At 32.5% G+C, this 22,890-nt stretch overlaps 3 protein-coding genes, 1 long non-coding RNA gene and 1 pseudogene across 5 annotated transcripts; 4 read left to right on the top strand and 1 right to left on the bottom strand.

Moving 5' to 3' along the window:
• The first annotated feature begins 1,647 nt into the window (after positions 1 to 1,647).
• LOC143619963 (uncharacterized) lies at positions 1,648 to 5,137 on the top strand (annotated as a pseudogene). The gene is made up of 9 exons (XR_013151261.1): positions 1,648 to 1,762; positions 1,990 to 2,041; positions 2,307 to 2,319; positions 2,439 to 2,562; positions 2,726 to 2,885; positions 2,954 to 3,327; positions 3,398 to 3,853; positions 4,691 to 4,788; positions 4,875 to 5,137. The product of XR_013151261.1 is annotated as an uncharacterized LOC143619963 (transcript).
• Positions 5,138 to 5,489: 352 nt separating this feature from the next.
• On the bottom strand, positions 5,490 to 6,414 carry LOC143619962 (uncharacterized). Its single transcript, XR_013151260.1, has 3 exons — positions 6,361 to 6,414; positions 6,161 to 6,283; positions 5,490 to 5,583 (listed from the first exon to the last, which is right to left on the bottom strand). It is a non-coding gene; the product is annotated as an uncharacterized LOC143619962 (long non-coding RNA).
• A 3,619-nt stretch (positions 6,415 to 10,033) lies between these two features.
• Positions 10,034 to 11,350, top strand: LOC143620124 (replication protein A 70 kDa DNA-binding subunit A-like). Its single transcript, XM_077091887.1, has 6 exons — positions 10,034 to 10,198; positions 10,290 to 10,494; positions 10,637 to 10,736; positions 10,822 to 10,949; positions 11,029 to 11,113; positions 11,212 to 11,350. Exons 1-6 carry the CDS (start codon positions 10,034 to 10,036, stop codon positions 11,348 to 11,350), a joined length of 822 nt encoding a protein of 273 aa, XP_076948002.1.
• Positions 11,351 to 16,245: 4,895 nt separating this feature from the next.
• LOC143620123 (uncharacterized) lies at positions 16,246 to 18,593 on the top strand. The gene is made up of 4 exons (XM_077091886.1): positions 16,246 to 16,427; positions 16,542 to 17,281; positions 17,848 to 17,995; positions 18,077 to 18,593. Exons 1-4 carry the CDS (start codon positions 16,246 to 16,248, stop codon positions 18,591 to 18,593), a joined length of 1,587 nt encoding a protein of 528 aa, XP_076948001.1.
• Positions 18,594 to 22,380, top strand: LOC143620122 (uncharacterized). The gene is made up of 5 exons (XM_077091885.1): positions 18,594 to 18,944; positions 19,042 to 19,063; positions 19,168 to 20,382; positions 21,687 to 21,724; positions 22,267 to 22,380. Exons 1-5 carry the CDS (start codon positions 18,594 to 18,596, stop codon positions 22,378 to 22,380), a joined length of 1,740 nt encoding a protein of 579 aa, XP_076948000.1.
• Positions 22,381 to 22,890: the final 510 nt, after the last annotated feature.

The raw sequence follows: 22,890 nt of genomic DNA, 5'->3' as shown, positions 1-22,890 counted from the left end.
TATCTTTTTACCATTTTGATGTGTAACATTTTGTGTATCTTATGAAAGTATGAAGTTCGTACATTAATGGTAAAAGATCTGTGGTTTTAAAAGTTTATGAAATGATGAATATGCCACATTAAATAATTATAAGTTCCATAACAGTGATCGGTATAAATAGTCCACCAAATTAGATTTTTTTATGGACGTCAATTTCACTATATTAATAAAAGTGGAGTGGACTAACAAGTAGCTAGTCAACCACAAATACACCAAAGAACACAGCCGGATGCTATCTAGTCACCCAATTTACAATGAATACTCAAAATGAAAACGACCACCATTTTTTCCCAATCTAGTTCAACAATCTTTCCTCTATTCTTCCCAATCGAGGAACGTAAAACATACCTTTGTTTTCTTGAATATAGTTTCATTGCGGTAAGTATGATCGCTTGAATGCCTCTTCTTTTGTGTTTCATGTACCTTTATGGTAAGATGAACGAGATTAGATATGTTGTGTCATCTTATATGTTCTACTAGCTTTTGAGCCCGTGTATTACACGGGATTTATCAAACGATAAAAATAAAAAAGGTCATTTATTTCAATTGTGATTCTCGAAATACTTATGAATTAATTTAATGTAGACTTAAAGGAAAAATAAATGGGTTAACGACAATTATTAAAATAGCATGGTTTTGGAAACGTCGGGTGTCGATTTGCAAGAAATTTAAAAAATGTGCTAAAGTTGCGTAGTTGGTCAAACTTCAGGTATGAAAATGACACTATGTTATAAAATCCACACTATGTTATAACCCGGCAACCCGCTTGACAAAATGATTTTGACCCATGACTCATGGATAGCTAGAATGAATGAGATGCAAGATTAGAAATCAGGAGAAATGTAGTTTTGACACCTAAGTTTCAACATCTTCTTTTATTAGTATTGTAAGATTTTTATCGTATTTTATAGTTAATTAATTTTTGTAAATGTAGACAATGGTTACGTCTTTAGCCCTTTTTATTTCACCAATCTATTCTTTTTAATTTCACTTTAACCAAACTTTCTCCATGATTTTAAACGGTCATAACCCGTATGTTAATACTTTTTGAAAAAAATTACATCATAAAAACGAGCATTTTATTCATTTTAATTTGAGTATGGTATTGGAATAGTTTTTTTTTTGTTGTTGAAATAATTAACATGTTATATAGACCGTGAGCCAAACAGTTAGTAATAGTTTTTCGTTGTCGAAAACTGAAACCAGACTTTAGAAAATTGAAACCCAACCAAACTTAATCATTACCAATGGTTAGGTTTCAATTTGATTTGCACTTTAATAATAAATTTAGCTTAAAAATAAGAATTATTAATTTGTCTATACGAACAAACGGTTTTATGATTTCAAACAAAACAATATACACCTATAAATCTATTGCGTGATTACCACAGGAAGGTCTATGTTTCCCGTTGCATTGACCTCTACTATCTTTAGATAAATGAATGACTATTTTACCGGCACGTGCCAATGACTCAAGCGTGTCCAGTCCAGTCCAGTCCAGTCCAGTCCAGTCCATGTGGACGGCATAAATACATACGATCTAATCCCGGACGAGGGAAAATAATCAAAGGCGTTAAAAGGAATTGGCGGGAAATGAAGAACCCTAGACAATTAATTGCCACCAATTTCTAGATTAGGTGGTTGTTCAGGAGCCATGGCCGACCTCGAAACCCTAGGTATTCTCGACGAGATTCAAGCACTCGTCTCCGATAAGCTTGAAGTGGTACGTCTTTTATATTATAGCAATTGATTTGTTCGTCAATCTGATGCACCGGTTTGCTTATTGCTGATTCAGCAATATTATTCGCTGTTAATATGCGTTGTAGAGTATATAAAATTATTTATTTAGGTTTTTTCGATTGTTTACACTATGAAACCCTAAAACCACTCGATATTGGTATTAATTAATTAATATGGTTTGGATGTTTAAACTAAGTTGTTTATGTGTAGGTTTCTTACAAGTGGTTGAGTAGGAATTTTTTGGTGTCATCAGATTATTCAAGTTTTTATATAGTCATTAAAATAGTCATTCATTTACAAGTTTTTATATAACTGTTAAACTTTGATTTCCTTTATTTTGCTTTATTTTCCTTTATTTTGCTTCATACACATGTACTTAGAGCCGAGGGTCTCTCTGGAAGCCACCTCTTTATTCCTTTGGATAGAGGTACGGTGTGCCTACATCCCACCCTCCCCAGACCCTACTTATAGCTTTGCTGTCGGTGGGATTTTACTGGGCATGATTGATTGATTGATTGATTGATCAGATACTGCTAAGAGGTGAGTTATACTGTATGTTTATAAAATAATTGCAGAATCATTATATTACCTTATTGAAGAAAACTTATTTCATCTTAAGGCTATACTTATAATCTTTATTATGGATTTATTATGCATAGACTGCTTCAAGAGTTTGTGGAAAAGAATGGAAGTCAACTGGAGGTTATATATCTTTATCTGGTTGGTTGAAAAATAATCCGGAAGCTTACCATGTTAAGCTTGTTTTGGGCTCTAAACTTTCTGGTCAGATTCTATACTGGAAGTATGTCATACTATAGATTTGGATTGTGCAGTTTTATGCGTATGCTCGATTTATATATGACTTGAATTGATCTTAATAGTGGTGCAAAAAGTAATTTGTCTAGGTTGCGTTATGGATGTTCAAATTTTATATCTTTCTATGCAGAAATCAAACAAGAATTTGGTGATGGTTGTTCAGTTCAAGTCTACAGTGTCCAGTCTAGTGTTCCTAAAGACCCAGCAGTTATTTGGAATGCTGAATTTGTACAATCAGAAGAGCTATTCAAGGAGCCTTCAAATGTTGCTAACTGCTTGCGTGATAATTGGTGAGTTTTTATTTATTTATTTATTTGTACACTGTTACTCTATATTTACTTTTTGACTGTTTTTTCAGGTTTTGTGGCGTTTCAAATTCATTTGTAAAACGCAACGCAGAGGGGGCACCTGTTATAGACAGCGCAGGTCCACAGTTAAAAAGTCTAGGAGTCCATGGGCAGCCAAAAACTAGTTCTGTCAATCGAACTCTCGACACTTCACTTGGAAAAGAAAAAAAGATTGAGCAATTAATCCCAAAACCTAATCAAGCCATAAATGTCCAACGTGGAACTCATAAAGAACAAGTTCCGCAAAACAAAAAGAAATTACAAAATGATAAAACCTCCTCTGGGACTTCAAGCTCATTAGCTAGCATGTGGGGCCGTGCATCTGCGAAACCAAAACCCGAGTCTGCTTCAGTGAAAACCGAAACCGTCGCTCCTATTTCTAATGGTTTGTTTAATTTTAGTTGAACCTTAAAGTATGTGAAGTTTGTTTTATTTAATGAAGTTAAATTTGGCAGATGCGCAGGTGCGTGCTAATGAGTCTGTAGAGGATGAAAGCAGTGATGATGGTGATGATGATCAACAAATGAACTTCAAACGAGCGTTTAATGGTGAAGGAAATAATAGTAATAATAGAAAAAGACGGGTTGTGATGGATTACTCTGATGAAGATGATAATGTTGAAGATGCAGTGAATCTTGCATTACCAGATCCACCAAAAAAGCAAGTTTCGGTTATTGATTCCAAGAAAAGTTCTACCATTTCAGGTCTTGAAACAAAAAATTTGGATTTTGATGAAGAAAAAGAAGTTAAGAATGAAAAGGTGAGCAAGATTGACCCGAAGTCTGTAAATGAGAATAAACGTCCTCGCGAAAATGAAGTAAAACAGGAAGATAAAGCAAGCGATGAGGTTAAAAGTGGGAGTAAAAAGAGAAAAGTTTTGAAGACACGAATCGATGATCATGGGAGAGAAGGTACGACTTCTCTAAAATTTTAAGTTATGTTTTTATTAGATAACTAAAAATTATTTTGAAGGTTTTTTGGTTGGCGTTACTTGAAAAGTAGGCTTGTAAACAAACCGAACGAACACGAACATGGCATATTCGTGTTTGTCTGTTTAACTTTAACCGAACAAATGATTGAACATCAACAGTTAAACGAACAGCGTTTTCTTTTGATGTTCGTTCATTTAAAAAATTGCCATTTTCGTGTTTATCTTAGTTAGTTAATAGTATAAGCGAATTGTTCACGAACGTAGATGAACATAAAGAACAAGTATAATTGATCATGGATGAATGAACATATATAACCAAGCGAACATCAATAAAAAGTAAACGTGACAACTTCAATATGTTACATATTGTGCCTAAAACTTAAATGAAACAAACTAAATTGTTAGATGGTATTTTACTTTCATAAAACTAAACTAAATGGTAGTGGGCCTGTATATCTTAATTAATTTATAAAGGAGCGTAAGCGGACGAACGTAAACGAACTAACTTTAAACGTAAACTAACGAACATAAATGAACGCAAACGAATGTTCTCAAACATAAACGAATGAGACGGGTGTTTATATTTGTTCGTTTAACCAAATGAAACAAAAAAAATTGTTCATGTTCATTAATTAAGTAAACGACCTTCCCACTAAACGGTTCACGGTATACAAGCCTATAGAAAAGCCGTAAGCTACCCTTGAAGAAAATATAAAAAGTCATCTATATAATATGATTTTAACATTTTAATTTATTTAACAGATGTCTGCTTTTATTTTGACAATGTGTATATTTCAATTTATCAATTGTTTATTAGTAACCGAGGTGGTTTGGGAGGATGATGAGAAAGAAACAAAACATGATGACAATACAAGAAAAGATAAAGGTGACAGTAATACCACAAACAATGCTGTTGTCAACAGGTAATAAATACATTTGTTTTTTTTGCTCTTTAACTGATTTTTTTTCGTCTGGTATTCTTATAGTTGGATTTTTTTAAGTTCAGGCCTGTTGCAGTAGCAGCTCCTAAGAAGTCACCTGCGATATCACATGCTACAGGCAAAGCAGGAAACAAGAAAACCAATGCTAAGGATCCTAAACAGGGGAATATCATGTCGTTTTTCAAAAAAAAAGGTTTAACGTTTTTTTTATCAAAACTACATTTTGATTATATGTGTCTCGTGTTTTATGCTGATTAAATTATTAAAGTCTAGATCCAGGCTGCTTTTTATTTTCATGTTGTACATTTTGTTGGAGCTAGTAATTGGGGCTTTCATGGTTGCATAAATACACAAGAGGGTAAACTTTGAAAGTTGTAATTAGAATTTTAGGAAAACATTACAAAAATATGGCTAATAATTAATCAGAATAACCCTGAAAAAGGGAATCAATAAAAGTGAACTATCTTTACGAAACTGACGTATTTCACTATTTTGTGTTCATGTTCTTTCAACTTAGTTGTATCAAGTTTGTTGGATCGCTCAACACATATCTTGGTATTTCGTATTTGGTACCTGAAAATATGTAAAAAAGTTTATAATCTCATGAATTTAAGTAAATCAGGCGGGATTTGTGGTACACATTTTATTACCTGTTTGATCATAACAAACTGTCTGTCAGGTTTATGAACAATTACTCCTGCACTGTCTAGAATTGTTTGAGCGAGCTCGGTATCAGACTCAGCTGATGCATGTATTGCGTCCCAGATTTCTTTTTGCATAATTCAGGCATATTTATCAGAAAAAAATTATGAGGCAAGACAATGCAATTTACATAGGTTTTGATTTGCCATAGCTAACCCGTTTGATAAATCAATTGTGTTAGATTGACCTGATTAACTTAAACATGTTGCCCCGTCAATATGTTTAGGTTCCTCTTTTTAACAGCTATACACCTTTGTCTACCACAAGTCTTAGAATCCTCAATATCACATGTTTCGTCAAAAAGGTAAACCATTTAACCCACTCTTAGTAGCAACTAATTATCTAGGTCTAATAACTCTATATCACATTATCACTTACAAAAACATAGCCCTAGGCACCTTTCTATTCTGCTTGAAAATTAACATGTAATTAACTTACTACAACATGATTAAGAAATTATAATACTAAAATAGCAATCTAAACTTGTTTTTTACAGTAAAAAGTTTTACATGCTTATACTTTTAATAGAATTACTATAACTTTCAACTTGTGTGACTTCTTTCTTTATTGGATACATACCCGATTCAATATAACGTCCGTCAAGTCGAAACACCTTTATACTATTTCATTATTTATAGTTTTACCTTTCTTGCCACCGTGACGAGGAGCCGTATCCCAGAACTCATCGCGCATCTGCACCAACCGACTCCACGTAACGGGTCGTGGGAACTCCAACGGCTTTGGCTTCCTGATAATCTTCACCGTACCTGCCATATAGACAATAATATATCCTATGGTGAAGGTTTATCAACACCATGAATCAGGAAAAAGAACAAAGGCTTACAGTCTTGTTTATTTAGTGAAGATGTAAAACAACCCATAAGTTCACAGTTAACAGGCTATTTTGTTATATTCAAAGCAAATAAAATAATTTCCAGAAAAGATATAATAGAGAGTAGTTGTGCAGCTACATTACTCTTTCTCTTGATAAAAAGTTTCACCTTCAGATTCATGTGATTAGATACTTGTCTTGGATAAAATCTATCACATGAAAATTATAGCCAAACAAACTCTGTCCATAACCCAAGCTACGAGTTTACCTTGGATCCAAACACTCTTTTAAGTTTGACTTTACATGCATCAAAACCAGGGTGTCATTGTCAATCATGCCGGGTTGATAGGTTTATTGATTTCGTGCTGTTCTCAGACGAACCCAACATGACCTATAAAGTTATGCGTGTTAAATATATCAACCTTAACCCGGAGACACTTATAATTGCGTCGTGTTTCGGCTTGAGCCGTTCATTTACGAATATGACTTGGTAACAATTTAAACAACCAACTTTATCTAACAAGCTAACTTGTTTATTAAAGATGTCACTTTAGAATTATCCCAATTAATAAACACATTTTTAAATAATCGAAGTTTTATATAATTTACTATAAAACGATTACAATAAAGTGGCAGGCAAACGGGCAACAAGCTGCGCAATATAAACACATTATATTAGTCAATTCAAAACCAGATTATTTTTACGTTGTGTTTCAGATAGTGCCAGAAAATTTTCGTCCCTAATACACTCTTTTAGACAAGGACCTTACCATGCATCCAAATATTAATCAGTACAAACCTCTAAACATTGTTTTAACTATTAAATTGAATCATCAAACTTGTTTCTCATATAACTAAACTTAGGCTCATCATAGTTGACGCGTTTTAAGTCAACAGGCTTTTGTTCTCCAAACACAACTTCACCTCCTTTATCTTTAACCCGATGCACGTTTAACATCACCATTGACCATTCACCCCATAAATCTCAGCATACTCTTCTCTTTTTGAAACTCGCTGCTTGTTTGGATCTTTTACACTAGAAGATGATCTAACCTTAACGGGCTTTATTTTTTCCGGGTGTTTTTCATTCAGGTTGTGGGCCTGACGGGCTTCTGAAAGTGGGATTGGAGTTCTATGCTTTTGAACTAGCGCGGGCTGATTAACGGGCCCGTCTTCAAGCATTATGAGATGATCTTTTAATGGCGTGAGGCCTGCTTTAGAATTTTTAAACGGGTTGAAAGGAATGAAAACGTTACCAAAACTTTCAAAAGCAAGTTTTGATAGATCTGAAACGAGTTGACCGAAAGGCGGCCATACTGCTTCTTGTTCTTTTTTAACCGTTTCCACGAATTGACTTTTGGTCAACTTTTCCTTGTTTGGTTGCTTGGTATCACTCTCCACCTTATCCTGCAATTTACATTATGGATTCTGATGACACCAAAATATTTTTCTAAAGTAAACACGAAAATTAGGCCTGCAAACGAACCAAACACTTGAGCTGTTCATGAATCATAGTGTCTTGACTACAAAAATGTATGTGTTTATATGAAAATGATATAGTTTTCTTTTGTATTTTGTAAAATTTATTTGATGCTTTGCCTCTTTGTCATGACAGCAGGGGTGTTCCTCGGGTTTATGAAATTTAACTATGTAACCGAAACCCGGCCCCTGATCTCTCTCTGTCGGTTTATTTGGGTTTGGGTTTTATCAAGTTGGGGAGTTCCAAAAACTAAGTTTAAATAAATAAAATGCTATATTATATGGGACATAGCATTTCTAATTGTTTTATAGAGTTTCAAGTACTTGGCGTGTAAAACCAAAAAAAAAAAAAAAAAAGTTCAAATAAATAAAATGCTATATTATATGGGACATAGCATTTCTAATTGTTTTTTTTAATCAAATCTTCACTCAATGATTTTTTTCTTCAACCCAAATACAATTTGTGTTGCCCCTTATCTTCTTTAGGTATGTATGAGGCACACGCCTTGAGATACAGAGTCACAGTTGTACACAGTGTTACAATGTGTACATCTCTACTAGAACACAATCTTTCATCAGTGGAATTAAGGCGATAGTGAAATAGTAATCGATGGAATATTAATGTATAGGATTAACTGGAGTTGAGCACATATTTTAAACTGTTAATTAGGGTATATTTGGTTAAATGGATTATTCTGGTTTACCCCATGCTAGACCCAAAATAGCACGGGTTGGATTATGGTTTGTTAAACTCGGGTACAGGTTTCATGAGTATGAGTACTTTCGGGTTTAGGTTAACAATTACTTGGGTCGAGTTTCAGGTTGCGGTTAAATGGACAGGCCTACTTAACGGTTATCTATTTCAAGTTTTTATGCCTTCCACTGGTAAAACATGTTTGAAGGCATCATTACAAGGAAAGTTCCACAATCCGCGTACTTAATACTTGACATAAAAATCTTATTTGAATTTTGTAAAACATTTATAAAAACTTAGCCAATGTGTTATAAAATACTTTCGGGGAGCATCATGGTTTTACATACATCTCATTTTATAAGCCTTGTTATATTATTGGAAGTCTCATTTTTATAAGCTTGTTATATTATTAGACCTAGCTTTAGAACCTATGCAATATATGGGATAATCCAAATAATAAAAATACAAATACATTTTAACAATAAGTACATAAAAAAATGTAATGCATCTATACATATAATCTCATTAGCCTAGCATTTCTGTCAACATATAATCGGATTGATTAGTCAGGGACATCACCATTCAATAAACGATTCGAATCACTATCTACCCAATCTTGATTGCTTTATCTGTAAGGTTAGTTATTTGTCTTTCATATTAAGTATAAACAATAAAATGATTTGTGTTTATCAATAGTATGAACCCTAAATCCGACTTCGATTTCATCTCGAGGATAATCACTATCACGATTCGTATTCATCCCTACTTAAACCGAACATCGATTCTATTATATATTTTATATAGATTGATGATTTACCTAATAAAAACTTAAGGGGACTATACTGATTCATGACAAACTCATCACACAATTCTATGATTACAGTTTAATCATGTAAATTATGAACTTTTAGGATGCAAAGAAGGGTGTTTTGTTCATTGATTTCCCCTCAGCTCCAACTAAAACGAGTTGAATATGATTTCATGCGAGATGCAAAGAAGGTTAGTTGCCATTTTTACGTTACTTTATTAATTACTTTATGTTTTATGTTGCCATTCAGATAGCACATTAACTTATGTTTAATGATTCTTTATGGGCTTAAAAAATCTAGGAAAAAAAAACATGTTGAAAAACAAACTATCATGTAAATTGATATTATATTTCTGAATAATGTTATTTGTTTAAAACTTTTTAGGATAAGGTATTTTAATTTAACATATTTAAAGATAATTGAATTTAAATTCAAATTTCCTATCTTTTTTCTCTGGAAGTTACAGTTCCTTTTTTCATGGAATACAATTTATCTTGAACAAATTGTAGAATAAATACCGGATCCATTCCACATTGCATTTACACAATCTGCTTATCATTTCTTTCATCCATCGACAAATACCAGGTAACTTTTTAGGGGTAATTTGCTTATTACTTTACCAATTCTAATTGGTTTTAGATACTTAATATTTTCAGTAAAATGTTTTCTTTTTTTTTCCCCCCTTCATATCAACACCAACAGAATGGATAGAATGGATGATGAAGTTCATATTACCATGCTCAACAAACTTGACGTGTCAACAGATGTTTTCAATGTGAAGGTGCGTATTATACAGCTGTGGAAGTATATGAACTATAACCAACAAGGTGAAGTTTACTCTGTTGAGATGATTTTAATGGACGAAGAGGTAATTTAATATGTATTGTTTAAAGACACATTTTGGATACTTGCTGTTTATATTTAATATTAACATCAATTTTTTATGTTTAAAATTATAGGGAAACAAGATGCTGGGAAGCATCATAAACGGACATTGGCAAAACTTTAAAAGTTTGGTTGAACTTAACTCTACTATTTTAATTACTAATGTGTTTCTTGCTGAAAATCGTGCTAGCAACAAGTTTATGGGGAATCCTAACAAAGTGTCTTTTAATCATGACACTAACATCATTGAAGTTAACGATTTCGTGGGAGAACCATATGGTTTTACTTTTGCAAGTTTTGAAGACATGAACAACAATTTGTTTCCATAATTTCATACTGTTGGTTAGTCAAATTTGTTTATTATTTATAAACACATTTTTTACAGTCAAAATATGTACTTTAATATCTGCTATCTATACAGATATCATTGGTCTCATCACCAGCTGGGATAAACCCACGACTTTTCCCGGTAAAGGAGGGAATCCTACAACTAAAATTACCGTCCATCTTGAAGATTTGAAGTTAGTTCCTTTTTTTTAAAAAAAAATTTCTTATTTATTTAAATAACTTTATTTATTTATATGTTATAATCTAAATGATGGGCAGCGCTAATGAAATCAGTGTCACATTCTTTGGGGATTATGCTAATCAGATGAAAGATTATATTTTAACTAATCCAGACAAAACAAATGTTGCCATTATCTTGCAATTTGGTAGATTCAAATTCTGGCAAGGTATGCTGTTTATTAATATCATTTCATTTCATTTATTTTCGTTATTTTTTTTCTAACGTAAACATTTTAACGTTTGTAGATAAAACATGGGCTTCAAACAACTATGTTTATTCCAAACTTTTAATCGATGAAGACATTGAAGATATAATTTCATTTAAGCAAAGGTTTGTTAGTATATAAATTTAATGTTTTTAATACATATTATATTTTAAGTGTTTGCTTAGTACTAAATCTGTCTAATTGTTCTTTATAATATGTTTAGGCTTAATCACAAAACAAATGGACAAAAGGGTTCAAGTCAGATGTCGATTTCCTCATCTGTCAATTGCTCTGTTCAAGATGATTTCCTTATCAAGACTGAATTCAATAACATTGCACAAGTCCACATTAAAACGGTTTAGTATTATTATTATTATTATGTCTATTATTATTATTATTATTATTACTATTACTTTAGTGTTTACTTTTAAAAACTACAATATTATTTTTTTTTATTATTACAGGTTAGATCACTTGTCATTCTTGGTACCATTAAGTATGTACCACCAGCTCAACAATGGTACTACTTACGTGCAACACATGTCCAAAAGGGGTTAAAAAGGGCGATACAAAATGCAGCAATGATAGATGCAAAGATAAAGACTTCTCTCCAATCAATAGGTATCATCATTCGCAAACATTTATTATACCCACAAGTCTTGATCATTAATAAACATCAAGATTTTGACATTACATTTTAATTTTTTAATTTTGAAGGTTTAGAATACTTATACGAATACAAGATCCTACTGGCATCATTGATTTGACATTATGGGATAAAGAAGCAGTTAAAATTTTGAAAGTTACTGTTGATGATTTGGTCGACAGATTTATAAAGGTATAATTAAAATAACAAAAACACTCATTCTTCAAAAAATAAGTGTCTTATCTTTTTACTTATTAATTGTTTTTGTTGAAGGGTGTTGAATCAGAACCATTTCCTGGTGTTTTGAACACTTTATTGGGGAAGAAGTACGCTTTCAAGATTGATATCAAGAAATATAACTTGGATAGACAAGATAAGTGTTTTGGTATAGCCAAATATACTGATGATGAGAATATAATTTCCGCTCTAGAGAATAAGTTCAACCTAGACCAGGTAAATTTCATTCTTATGTCAATAATTTAATTTAATATTTCTAATTAAATAACCAGTTCTTTTTTTCTAAACAGAATGACTTGTCAGACTCCATGCAACTGACGACAGGAGATACCATTTCTCAAGATACCGTTAATATGAAGGTGCCCTTTCAATGTTTGGACAAATTATTTGAATATTTATTCCTTAACAATTTTCATTAACAACTTCCCTGAATTGTTTTCTTATCTAAGGACTCTCTATCGGTCACCGGTGATAATACAACACCCGTGTCAGGTGGCAACAATGCTGTTGTGCCCTTAAGTAATCTAAAGCGTAATTTGGTTGATGTGTATGACGATGATTAGGTGGAACCAAGCAATTTAGGAACAAAACTACTATCAAAGTCTTTGAAAGGCGATAAAGATTATGGTAAGCTTGGAATTCCATTGATTCCAAAAATTGAAAAATAACTGGTGGGTTATGCTGTTAAGATAGTTATGTTGCTTTGGATGTTTGGTATTATGGTTTTTGTAAGACAATTATCATTTCGTTTTTGATTTTGGATGTTTGGTATGATGGTTTTTAAGACAATTACAATTTGGTTTTGTGATGTTTATCGATTTCCTGTTTTTAAAATTTCATATGATTATAGTTTATGCATCTAAAGATGCTTTTTCTTTTGCCACTTGGTCTGTTATACTTGTGATAAGCATGCTTTGACTATATTTTGCTGTTAAGTCTTCTTTTCATACCATTTAACCATCTGCATCCGCAAACATGTTTAACCTGTGTCACCCATGAAACAATTTAACTATCTGTAACGGTGCAAATGATTTTTTTTATTTTTCTTTCCTGTTTTCTTAATGACAGTTTAAAAAATCTTAAGTAGTTTCAGTTTTATTTGATGTTTTGTCCTTCTAGGCTGCTCTTTTAATTTTAGTTTCAACTAAGTTTTTATGTTGTTTATTCATTTTTCTTTTCTGTTTTCTTAATGATAGTTTAAAGAATCTTAAGTAGTTTCAGTTTTATTTGATGTTTTGTCCTTCTAGGTTGCTCTATTAATTTTAGTTTCAACTTAGGTTTTTTTTATTTTTATTTTTTATTTTTTTTAACTACGAATTCAACCCTTCTGCACTATTCCTATGTTGTTGTTTCCAGCTTCCAACGTTTAAATTCGGTGAATTAACATCTGTGATTACTGATTCTCATTTGTTCATTGTTGCAATAGATGTAATATTGATATATGCAAGGGTAATTTAGCAAACTGTTGGTATATCCGCTTTTGTAATTTTTCATAGCAAGGCCATTTTGGTCATTGGGCTCTATGATAAATTTTTGTTTTGAGAAGACAAACTTTAAGGATAAGAGTATTTAGTTGGATTCAGAAGTGGATGAATTTTATCTTAATACCAACATTTTGGTTAATCATGATTTTCAGATCATGTTGACTTTTTGCTGGTCAAACATGACATTGTTTCCATTCAAAAGATTTGGATTTATTCTGACAATAATTGAAGAATCTAGCGGATCAGTTGTATTGTTGATTGTTACAATAGATGTAATATTGATATATGCAAGGGTAATTTAGTCATTTGGTACACAAGTCAAAGTTTAAGTATAAATTGAAGTTAACAAAAGAATCTGCAAAATGTTATGACTAAACAATATGGAAAGTATGTTATTCGGACGAAGATGGTCATTTTTTTACCATAAAGGCTATGTTGAATTTCTTACAGTCAAAATTGAGCTGAGATATATGAATTGGTCCCGTCTTATTCAATTATTAAACTGAGTTTGGTACTATGTCTATTTTTTCGGGATGAACAGTGATATACCAAATGACTGGTCTAGGGCGGAGTGAGCTGTGACGGGCTTAGAAGCCTGCAACATAATATCAACAATTAAAAATGTATTAATATATTGCCATAATAAATAAATTCTATATGAAAACATAATATTAATATCATTAAGAACCTTTTACTTGTCCTGCAACATAAATACTTATATATGTTATGTAAGTTTATTATTCATTAAAAGACTGCATCATCATTAAGAAACGTTGGACTATGAACCATAAAAACTTATATATATTATGCAAGTTTATTATTCATTGTTTTATTCGTAAACTTTTAATTTAATTTTTTTTGTACCCGGTTCGTACCCGTACCCAACCCGCATGTACGACACGGTATTGGGTTTCTCCCTAGACCTGTACCCGGATCTGACCAGACTATGACCCGCCGGAATCGGTTCCACCTTTACCTGTTCAAAACCCGACCCAAAACTACCCGAAACCCGCAAAAAATCCGATCGAATACCTAACTATACGCGGACACAATTCGTATCCGATTGGTTTTGACTTTTGTTGACTAAACCTGAACCGGTTCCTAACCGCTTCCGATTCCTGAAAATGCCATTTTTTGCACCTCTACAGTACACCGAACCGGCCTATTTTAAAAAATTAAAATATATGTTTGAACAAGTTACATAATTAAGATAGGTTAAATCTTATCATTTACAATTATGATAAACATTAAAAAATTCAGAATTTATATAATACAATAAACAATCGTATCAAAGTTTGTTACAGCAACATAAGGAACAATTTATGCTTCCTATATGTTTTTCAAAAAATATAAATAAAACAAAAAGAAATAATACCTTCACAATATACGCTCTGTTTTTCAAATTTTGAGTAACCCGCTGATCATAATTTAAACCCTAATAATTTTCTCTTTGATGGCTTTTAGAAACAAATCTTATATCAAAAGTGTTTGCAGCCAATTAAGTGATCGGTTGTGTTGAATTACCATATTCTGTTTGCTAGATATTCCAATTTACTCCTTTTAAGGTGTTGATATTCGTTGTATTAATTGCTATTCTGTGTGCAAGAGGTTTCTCAATCAGGTTTGATTATGTTTCTTTTCAATTATGTTGCATAACATTTACTTGCTAAATACATATTTAAATCATTACAACATTGTTTACATGTTTTCCTTTTAGATATCAATGGACAGAAGTTATTGTAAAGAAATGCGAAAAAGAAGAAAATTTCTTAACGATAAAAAAAGGAACAGGGTCACTACACCAGAAAATGCTTCTCATTCAACTTTGCATACAACACAACAAACAATTAGCTGTAAGTTTTTAATAACTAATGAGAGTTTAGAATTCCATTTCTTTTACTTTGAAAGTATTGCCTTACAATATTCATTGACTTTCATAGTATTGCCTTATAATATATAATAGCAATAATGCTGTATACTTGTGTTTATATTTCAGATGATCGAGCAAATCAATGCAGTTTAATATCATCAAATTCAAAGATGCATGTTCCGTTTCATAAAGAAAATGCCAACTCACATGAATGTTTAACACAACTTCAAAAAAATTGCACTTCAGCTCATCCCATTATAAAAATTTCAAGTCCACTAAGTAACATCACCAATGGTAAGATTCTATTAATTTCTTAAATATTTTACATAATTAAACAAATTTTGACTGATTGATATATTTCACTTTTCTTATTAGATTCCTAATTCAGCTAATATTATTTGTAGTTACTCATAATAACAACATTACACCACCAATCGCAACAGCAAGAATACCAATAGCTTCATTGTTTTCTAATGTCGAGACATCATCGAGTACATCCGTATTCACTACAAACTGCTTTTTTACGAAAATACCTACCGGAAAACGAAAGGTAACAAGGAATACAATAAGCACACCGACATACCTAGCTTTGATTTGACAGAAGAAGAGTTTGTTGATCAAGAATTTGTTAAAGATATTTTCAAGGGAATCTCAAAAGGTTTTATATGAATTCAAATACCCAATCTATTTCATTATATTCAAGTCATCACTTAATACTAATTGTATAAAAATATTATATATAACATTTTTATGATTTAAACAGATTACTTGGATCATGGTGATCAAAATGTTATTTGTGAGATGTGTCATGCAAAACTGTGGAAAGACGAAGCCAGAAGGGGACGTAGACCAAGTGGTAACAATGTTTTTTTCATTTGTTGTTCCTACGGGAAGGTCCAACTTCCAAAATTAAAGAAACCACCACCAGATTATATTAGTTTTTTTAGTGGATCTGATGCTAAGAGCAGATTCTTCTTGAAGAATATTCGTCGCTACAATTCAATGTTCTCCTTTACATCTATGGGTGGTAAAATTGACAAGTCAATTAATAAAGGTAACGCTCCGTTTATTTTCAGACCGAGCGGTCAAAATTATCATAGCATTGGAAGTCTTCTACCAGCAACCGGTTCCAAACCAAAGTTTGCTCAACTATACATATATGATACGTATAATGAAGTCTCTAATCGACAAAGCATTTTTGAGTATGTATTCGAACAACACTTTCATTTATTTATCAAAATTTATAATACATTATCAGTTTTCACAATTTGATATTACATATCATGTTTAATCATTATTATTCTTAATTGTTACAGTCAATCTGCTAATGACAACTCATCAACTTCAAATGTGCTTGATGTTCAAATTATAAAGCAATTAAAGCACATGCTAGATACGCATAATGAGTTGGTTAAATGCTATCGAATGGCAAGAGATTGTTTTTCTGAAAATCCAACTGTTGACTTGAAGCTACGACTTATTGGTAAAAGGGGAAACGATGCAAGGACTTATAACTTACTAAGTGCTTCAGAAGTTGCTGCTTTGATTGTTGGAGACATTGGTGATTGTATAGATAATCGTGACATAATTGTACAAACTCAAGAAGGTTATCTACAAACGATAAGCGAACTTCATCCTTCATACCTTGGGCTTCAATATCCATTGATACATATATATGGCGAAGATAATTATACAGTTAACATTCTTCACCGGGGTGTTGATGAAGATTCTGATGCAAAGCGGAAAACAACGATGAGACAATATTTTGCTTACCGAATTCAAGACAGGGATAATGAATTTTCTACTGCTCTAAATGGAAGGAGGTTGTTTCAACAACAATTAGTTGATGGTTATACAATGATAGAAAGTGAGCGGCTCTATTACATTCGAAGAGCGCAGAAGGTTCTAAGATGTGAGACATTTGAGAAACTAAGAAATATTAAAAACAGAGGAAATAAAGATGTTTCAAATGTTGGAAAACGTGTTATATTACCATCATCTTTTACCGGTGGTAGTCGATACATGATGCAGAACTATTTAGACGCAATGTCTCTCTGTAAGTGGTTTGGATACCCTGATTTTTTCATAACTTTTACATGTAATCCAAATTGGCCAGAAGTGAAAAGGTTTCTTAAAGACACGACGCTGAAGTCCGAAGACAGGCCTGATATATTATGTAGATTGTTTAAAATCAAGTAAGATGCACTGATTAAAGACTTGAAAGAAAAGGAATTGCTCGGAAAAGTTCAAGCAGGTCCGTTACATTTTTTATTACAATATTTTCATTGTCACACACACACAGATATATATATATATATATATATATATATATATATATATGCGTATGTGTGTGTCAGGGCCAACCCAATAGCATTACTAGCTAATAACCCTTAAAATGTTTATTGTTACCGGTCTCCAAACCCAAATAAATCAGTACATTTTAATCTTTTATACCCATTAGATTAAAAAAAGATAAGGCCCCAAAATTTCCTACCGCTTTAGGCCCCCAAAATTGTTGGACCGGCCTTGGTGTGTGTGTGCACGCGCGTGTGTTAATGTTATATTATATTTATATATTTATTTAACAATAAACATACTTATTTTCTCCTAATTTATATGTAGTTGTTTATACGGTGGAGTTTCAAAAAAGAGGGTTGCCTCATGCGCATATATGCTTATTTATGCATCTAGATAATAAGTTTCCGACAGTTGAACATATTGACCCACTTATTTGTGCTGAGATTCCGGACAAAAATGAAGACCCTGAATTGTATATACTTGTAAGCGATTTTATGATCCATGGTCCATGTGATGCTAATAATATGAAATGTTCCTGTATGGTCAATAAAAGGTGCTCAAAAAAGTTTCCAAAGAAGTTTCATAATGAAACTTGTGTTGATACAAAGGGTTTTCCACAATACAGAAGAAGAGATTCTGGAAATTTTGTTGTCAAGTCTGATGTAAAGTTGGATAACCGAAGTGTTGTTCATTACAACCAAAAGCTTTTAAGAAAATATCAGGGATATATTAATGTGGAATGGTGCAATCAGAGTGGATCAATTAAGTATTTGTTTAAATATATTAACAAGGGTCCGGACCGAACAACAGTTGTCGTTGTAAAAAATAGTAGCGAAGATGATCAAGATGAAGGAGTGGATGAAATAAAAGAGTACTATGATTGTAGATATCTTTCAGCATGTGAAGCGGCATGGAGGATTTTTTCATATGATATTCATTACAGATACCCCCCCGTTATGAGACTCCCTTTCCATCTTCCTGATAAGCAACAAGTTTTTTATGGTCCAGATGATGATGTTGAAGATGTCCTTGATAAAGATACTGTGGCTTCCACAATGTTCACATCTTAGATGGAGTGTAATCAAATTTATGATGAGTCAAAAGAACTTAATTATATTAAATTTCCTTCAAAATTTGTATGGAAGAAAGAAGGCAAATGCTGGGAACGAAGAAAACTTGGGTTTTCCATTGGCAGAATTCATTCAGTGTCTCCAGCACTCGGTGAAGCATATTTTCTAAGAATTCTACTAAACAAAGTCAAAGGTCCAACCTCATTTAAGGACATCCGCACGGTAAATGGCGTGGTATTCCCTACGTTTAGAGATGCTTGCTATGAATGTGGCCTATTAGATGATGACATGGAGTATACTGAAGCAATTAAAGAAGCAAGTAATTCCGGTTCCGGTGGTTCTAAGAAATTTGTTTGCCACGATGTTAACGTCTCACTGTCTATCCAGACCCGATTTTGTTTGGGAAAAAAGTTGGGAAATTTTGTCTGATGGTATTCTTTACAATCAGCAACGTGCTTTAAAGTCTACAGGTTAGTTAGTTTGTTAAACAAAATAATTTATTTGCATTTTTATATAATAGAATTTATAGATATATTTAATACTAAAGATAGAATTTTGTGGTTTTCTTCTACAGATTTATCACTTACCGAAGAACAAATAAAGAACTTGACATTGTATGAGATTGAAAAGTTATTACTACGAAATGCTTCAACGCTACGAAACTTAGAAACCATGCCTTTCCCTGATGAGCATTCCGTATCTACATCTAACAATCTTTTGATCAATGAAGAGCTTAATTATGAACCGCAAGATCTTCAAAACGAGTATGATAATCTTTTTGTTTCATTGACTGAAGAACAAAGATGTATTTTCCTTGAAATCACGAAAGCAGTTGAGATAAATAAAGGAGGTGTTTTTTTTGTTTATGGTTATGGTGGAACTGGTAAAACATTTCTATGGAAGACCTTATCTGCAAGCATAAGATCCAAAGATCAGATTGTGTTAAATGTTGCTTCTAGCGGAATTGCATCTTTGTTATTGACAGGAGGTAGGACGGCACACTCCAGATTTCAAATTTCGAATGAAGACTCCACTTGTACTATAAAGCCAGGCACCGATGATGCCCAACTTGTAAGTGAAGCCAGATTAATAATATGGGATGAGGCACCAATGATTCATAAACATGCATTTGAAGCACTAGATAGGACTTTGAAAGACATACCGAATTTTGTTTTTGGAGGTGATTTCAGGCAAATTTTACCAGTTGTTCAAAACGGAAGTAGACAAGACATAGTTAATTCTTCCATAAGTTCATCTTACTTATGGTCAGAATGCAAAGTTTTAAGACTAACAAAAAATATGAGGTTGAATGTAGTTGGTGATTCCACTAATATGGAACAAACCAAGTTGTTTGCTCAATGGTTGCTGGATTTAGGTGAAGGAAAAGTTGGTGGAACCAATGATGGGGAAGCAATTATTGAAATACCTGATGATCTTCTCATTAATGATTCGTTGGATCCTGTTTCTGAACTAATTAACTTTGTTTACCCTTCTATTCTATCAAACTATATGCAACCAAATTTCTTTGAAGAGAGAGCACTACTTGCACCTACTAATGAACTTGTTCAAGAGATCAATGTTCGGTTGCTATCAATGTTTCCAGGTGATAAAAAGGAATATTTAAGTTCAGATAGTATATGCCAGGAGGAGTATCTTAATGAAAATTTTGATGAATCATTGTACTCACCAGATATTCTAAACGGCCTAAAAATATCCGGTTTGTTGAATCATAAATTGGTGTTAAAGGTTGGGGTTCCGGTTATGCTTTTAAGAAATCTTGATCAGAAAGGTGGGTTATGCAATGGAACTAGACTTCAAGTAACGTCACTAGGAAATCTTGTTATAAAAGCTCAAATTATATCTGGAACTAACATTGGGGAGCCAGTTTTTATACATAGGACGTCACTCACACCTACTGACAAAAAAATTCCTTTTAAGTTTCAACGAATACAATTTCCACTGGCCTTATGTTTTGCAATGACTATAAATAAGAGTCAAGGACAGTCACTATCCAGAGTGGGTTTGTTTTTGAAGGAGCCAGTTTTTTCACATGGGCAGCTATACGTAGTATTATCTCGAGTGAAAAGTAGAGATGGACTTAAACTATTAATCTTTGACAAGGACGGTAATGTTACCAATACAACTAAAAATGTGGTATACAAGGAGGTATTTCGAGAGTTGTGAATAAAGTTAAAATTGCTTTTGCTTAATGTAATTTGATTCCAGTATTGACTATGGTTTGCAATTTATTTTATGGAACACTGCGGTTGTTATAATGGTATCATATTTAAGCTTACACATTTAAATATTGTGTATATAGCGTGGGCGTTAAAATTGCCTTCATGTGCCCGTTAACGTGGGCGTTTTGGTCCAAGAGGTGTTGACCTAGAACACCTCTTGGTAATATAATATGATTTTTCTTCGCTTCATTTTGTTTTTCAGGATCACCAGCAGTAGTAAGATGTCACAGCAAAAATTCCCCTTTCTACCAGGTAGGTAATATTTCAGAACATGCTTCTATCAACATTAATTTTAAACAAATTACTCAATGTTATCATTACCTATGATGCGTTTTATATTGTATAGTAGGTTGCCATATTAAGATTGCTTTCTGTCTTAGCTTGAAATAGTTTCTATGTATATTTTAGTGATTTTTTAAACTCAACAGGGAGGTGGTCTTAAAAGCATTCACATTGTCTTTTTTACGTTCCAATTCTAATAGTTGAACGAGCAACAAGATATAAAATACATTTTGTGAAAACTAATGATCTATACTTTTTTTTATTAAGGCTCTTGGTGTTTATGAACTGGTGATTCCCGCAATCCCTGACCTTCATCAAAGATGGACCACCTGAGTACATTCACTTGGATAATGGTAACACACTAAGGGAGGTGCTTAACACGAAATTGAAAGAATTCATTTTAAAAACAACAGGTTTTTCATCCATACATTCGGTAAGGTTTTAATCGGTTCATGTTCATTTGTATATATATTAACTTTGATTTCGCTGTTTATTTTTCATATACAGGTTATTGTTGTGTAGTTATGGCTTCCATTTTACTTTAACATTTAAAGAGTCATTGGTGCTACAGGTTGTGGGTATGAAGATAAAACAGACTGGGGAAGTGAGGTTAGTTTTGGTTTCCATTTTTTTACATTTTGGATAGGTTTAAATTTTATACAGTATTGTTAATTAGAGTCAAACAATATGAAAAAAAAAAGTCAAATCTATAGTTTCAACCAAGACAAAATATTGCATGTTGCACCACTTTAATGCCTCGACCAAATTATTAAACCTTTAATGGTTATTTATAGGATACATGCTTTTGCTGTTAATTTGTTTGATGTATGCTGTTTTAATTTAGATTTTATCATATGATTTGATGTTTTTGATGTGTTTGCATTTTGCGGGATAGAAAATGACAGAAACACTTACTCATGCTCAGTATACCAGCGAGCTTTAATAATTTCTAATCTGTTAATTGCTTAGAATTAACAATTTCCTTTACTGTTTTTTTATCCAAGAATTCTATGTCATTCACCAGTGATAATATAACACCGGTATCATGCATTGAGACAACCACAGGGTGTGGTTAGATTCTATCAACTCCCAAACAACAGTTTTAAATGGGAGTACAACTCTAAACCTTTTTAATCTACTTTTGTTTGCAGTTGTTCAGCAAGTCAAACCATCTGTTTTGTGAAGTGCGCTATCCAAAGAGTAAGCCTAAATCGCAGCTGCTTACGGTTCAGATGACAAAGTGCCAAAAGCGTTTGGCTGCATAATTGGGCACTTTTTCAAGCACATGGCTGAAATCAGTTTTAATGCAATTTGGATGTCAAATTTAGAGATTTTCAATTTTAATTTTCATTACATAAAAAATTATATTCTGAATAGTAGCTCCTTTTGTATTCAGAAACTAAATCATAATAATTTGGTTTGAGCTCTAAAAGTCAAATTAGTGCATCCCTTACATTTGATGATTCGAATGACCAAATTGGCTTGGGCTATTATGAATCAAAATGGCCCGGGCCTTAATTCTACATATACAAGTACTTGGGCTTTAAACATTAAAATGACCAGAATGCCCTTGCTGAATAATATTAAAAGGCCTAGGTTTAATTGCCAAATGTATGCATAAAATTGGAGTTCAGTTGCATATCGTAACGGCTCACTTTTCAATTGCTAAATGAACATGGGAAAAAATGCTTATAAGTGTTGGGGTCGCATTAAATAAATATGTAAATGATAATTGTGTTGTAGCCTACACATGTAACAAAGTGACTAATTAGTAA

The sequence above is a fragment of the Bidens hawaiensis genome, unplaced genomic scaffold (genome assembly GCF_021521415.1).
Source record: "Bidens hawaiensis isolate Kalapana, Puna unplaced genomic scaffold, B.hawaiensis_p1.1 tig00002525_1, whole genome shotgun sequence".
In the NCBI taxonomy this organism is placed as follows: Eukaryota; Viridiplantae; Streptophyta; class Magnoliopsida; order Asterales; family Asteraceae; genus Bidens; species Bidens hawaiensis.
The sequence above is the reverse complement of the archived record's forward strand: the minus strand, read 5'-3'. Positions and strand labels throughout refer to the sequence as shown.